The sequence below is a fragment of the Prunus dulcis genome, chromosome 7, assembly GCF_902201215.1.
Source record: "Prunus dulcis chromosome 7, ALMONDv2, whole genome shotgun sequence".
NCBI lineage: Eukaryota > Viridiplantae > Streptophyta > Magnoliopsida > Rosales > Rosaceae > Prunus > Prunus dulcis.
In genome coordinates this window covers 12900788-12904287 of record NC_047656.1, presented here as the reverse complement: position 1 = coordinate 12904287, position 3500 = coordinate 12900788, and the positions used below count along the sequence as shown (strand labels likewise).

The 3500-nt window shown below is 36.0% G+C and overlaps 1 protein-coding gene across 2 annotated transcripts; it reads right to left on the bottom strand.

Moving 5' to 3' along the window:
• Positions 1-515: 515 nt before the first annotated feature.
• LOC117635563 (structural maintenance of chromosomes protein 1A-like) lies at positions 516-2837 on the bottom strand. 2 transcript variants are annotated; one of them, XM_034369866.1, is made up of 4 exons: positions 2291-2837; positions 1314-1424; positions 1134-1214; positions 516-894 (listed from the first exon to the last, which is right to left on the bottom strand). In XM_034369866.1, exons 1-4 carry the CDS (start codon positions 2537-2539, stop codon positions 811-813), a joined length of 525 nt encoding a protein of 174 aa, XP_034225757.1. In that variant the 5' UTR covers positions 2540-2837; the 3' UTR covers positions 516-810. The 2 variants fall into 2 exon arrangements, with proteins under 2 accessions (XP_034225757.1, XP_034225758.1); XM_034369867.1 differs by having other exon boundaries at positions 516-885; positions 2291-2827.
• Positions 2838-3500: the final 663 nt, after the last annotated feature.

Below are 3500 nucleotides of genomic sequence, written 5' to 3'. Positions count from 1 at the left end.
CTTGGCTCAAACGAAAACCTTCTCTTGGACCAAATCCTTAAAATAAAAAGAAAAGCAAAACTCAGTATATGCGAGGAACAGCCGTTTGAAAAAAGCGCAGCCATCTTCATGATGACAGAGGGGACAAAAGTTGAAAAAGTGATGTCATTTCCCCTCCTGAGATGCTTAAACCTATGCGTTTATTTCTAGGAGGATGTCAACACAGGGTTCACTGAAATCTGACCGTTGAGGTTTATTACTGTTCAATCCTACCGCACCTCACCTCTCTTCTCTTCCTGAATTTGCATTTGCAAGAAGCTTCAATTTGGTGGGTTTTTTAAAGGATTGCAAAGAGATTTACTGGAAATGGCTGTCTTCACAAACCAGCTTTTCATGGCACTGGTGTTTCTAAACAAAGCGAAGCCCAAGCAAAATGCACTGTAAGTTGGTCTCAACAACATCACTCAAAAAACTTTACATTCTGATCACATAAGCCATCCAAAACTAAAACAATAAACATTTCCCACCAAAACAAAGAATGGAAATAAATTTAAAGAAAGAAAAAAACCCACATTACACTAGAATGGACGTTACAGTGTTTGGATACATGGAAAAATGAGAAGAAAATGCGAGTCCAGACACGTTTAGTTACAAACCTGTTTAAATTTAAGAGGGTATTTCCTGCCTAAATCAGCTAGTGTTTTATCAAATACTAAAGAAACAAACCAACTTAGAATACACCAAAGCCAATCACCACCCATATATGTAAACATGAAAAAAGTCATCTTAAATACATCACACAGACCTAATCAGAGTTACCAATAGGCTATTTCACTGTAAAGAATCTACGTTCTTGCTCAGCTCCTCCAGCTTCTTCATCCTCAACTTCTCACTTTCACTCACCAGCTGCATCAAATGTAACATGACAACAGAACAACTTCAGACACAAATTGAAATGTAAAAAGACTTTGTATGCTTTCACTAGATTGAAATATAAGAACTTTAATTAGTATCGGTTGAGAGTTTGGACGAGTTGAACTCCTAAGCCGAGCCAAACCAAAATTTGAAGCAGGCTCAACTGCGGACAGGTTCAAGTTCAACCCATCCAAATTGCACACCTAGTTATGCAAGTAAAAGCAGTTTATTAGACTAACCTCCATTAGTTTTGTAATAAGCTGCACTTTTTCCCTGTTCTTTTCATTGAAAGCCTCAAGCGCGTCTCTGTATTCTTTTTCCTGTGGCCAGTTACAAACCGAAATTCATTATGAACATGCATATGCCTAGCAGTAAATATATTCACATCAAAATGTAGTAAAAGTCTTAAGTTGTGTTACCTTCTTCTGGCAGGTGTGTCCTAGTGGCTTTAACTCTTTGTTAATTGAATCGATCTTCTTACGGACCTGTGAAACTTCCTTCCTCATTGGATCTGCAAGGCCTTCAAGCTCCTGGAAGTTCCATAATTTACACAAGAAGGAAATTAATGACAAAAATTACCGACAACAATTTTTTTACTTTACATTAGATTGCATGAAATTGAAAAACCTAGACCCACATATCTACATTAAACATCTTCAACTAGCTAATAGTACTGACTCAACGGCTATTTTTTCTAGTTTAACCAGCAGAAGTCGATGCACATGGGATACAGATATTTTCAGCAAGACATCCTTGGACTGATATTGTTGTGGCAAGCATAAAAAAACTGAGAAGACCTGACTATATGACAAATTTGCGGTTATTGAGAACCAAAAAAAAAAAAAAAAAACTATTTGTTTTTGCCATCTCAAGGCTTATGTCTGTGCCTAAAAGGATTAAACTTCGTTGTCATAATTCCTCTGCCAAATTTCATATTTTGTTGTGTTTATAACATTTGGATCAACATCTAATCTGCCAAATAATTCAGACTTAATATTCCTTTTAACCAAAAGCTCCAAGGAAAATAGTAATAAAGTTGAAATTCCTTACATCAAAGTGTTCCATGGCATAATAAATTCAGACCCTTGATAATCTACAACCCAAATTTTTGCAAAGAGAAAAGAAAAGAAAAAACAACACAATAATTTGAAAATAGACCCCCAATTTATTTCCTTTTTGTTTTTTGGGGATCTAGCTTGCCATCAACTTTTCTCAACCTTAAATTTTCAGAAAGTTAAATTCCCTTGTACCCAGAAATTTCTTTGCATAAAATCATCATACCCATGTTTAGGTAAACCTTAAAAAAACAAAAACAAAAATAAAAATTGAGTCTTTGATTAAGCCCATAATTGTCATGTAAACCTTAAAAACTTGTGTTGGGGTGACCAGAACAAACCTCACGAATAGTGGCCAAACGCTTGGTCTCCTCTTCAACACGACCCAACTGGGCTTGAACCTTTTCTCTGACCTCCATCTTCTTCCTCTCGATCTCCTCCTCTTTGGCTCTGAAAGTGGAAAGAGCCGACCTTGACATCTCTTCATCCTCCTTGGAGAGATTGCTGTTGAAACTGAGGCTTCCAGCTGAGTTCTGCACCACCAGCTGCTGCTGCTGCTGCTGTGGCTGTGCCTGCTCTGTCTGCATCATCTCTTCAAGCTCTTCTTCACACAAACAAAGAGCAACCTTTTTCCTGAATTTCTCTATTTCTTACCTTCCTCTTTCTTTGCCTCTCTTTTGCTTTTGCTTTTCTCTCTGCTTCGGTATGATGGATTTTGGAGGTGTGCTCTGTATTTTCCTCCTCTGTGTGTTTGCAGTGCTTATGAATAAGTCTGTGGCTGTGGCTGAGGCTGAGAGGCTGGCGTTAAAGGTTTAAAGCGTCAAGCCAGCAGCTTATTGTTCTTTAATGAACAAAACAATAAAAAAGAAAGGAGAAAAGAAAATAAAAAAGAATTGGAAAAGCTTTTGGTTGAAATGACCCAACTGCCAACCACTGATAAAGAGATATTGTGCAATTCTACTTTACTGAATGAAATGCGGTGTGTCTTAAATTTTTTTAAAATAAACTTGTCTCTACCCGTTTATGTGCAGCCCACCTGCTAAATCCTAAAATCCTCCCCCATTGGAATTTCAAATCTTTTGTTTTTATTGAAATCCCAATTTGAATTTTTTACTGTGCTCAATTATTTCACCAATTGTAATGGAGTAGATACTATTGTTCTATAGCAATTCTAATGAACTAGATACTGTTTTTCTTTTTGATTGGGAAATGGAGTTGCCCATGAGAAATGAGATGGTTCTATTTTGTGATTTTTTTTATTTTTTTTATTTTACATATTTGACAATGGAGCTTTAACCCAATGGACAATCAAAATGTGATATTTCACGACCAAAGATTGTTCGAAATTATCAATCAAGTATAATTTTCTCCCATCAAATAAGAAATTGTCTAATATTAATGAGTGTATTAAGTGAAATATCTTTTTAAGTTGTATCGATATCTTTTAAGATAAAACCTAACTAACAATTCATAACACATATAAGTTCCCCCGAAAGTGCATTTCATGAGATGAGAGTAGAAATAGAACTTCTTGCATTTTCTTCATCATAT

What these genes read in the sequence shown, in the direction of transcription:
- LOC117635563 (XM_034369866.1), bottom strand. Translation starts at nt 2,539, where the DNA reads ATGATGCAGACAGAGCAGGCACAGCCACAGCAGCAGCAGCAGCAGCTG. An exon ending in GACACACCTGCCAGAAGAAG is followed by an intron (nt 1,215 to 1,313) that starts GTAACACAACTT and finishes AACTGGCCACAG; the next exon opens with GAAAAAGAATACAGAGACGC. An exon ending in TTATTACAAAACTAATGGAG is followed by an intron (nt 895 to 1,133) that starts GTTAGTCTAATA and finishes GTCATGTTACAT; the next exon opens with TTGATGCAGCTGGTGAGTGA.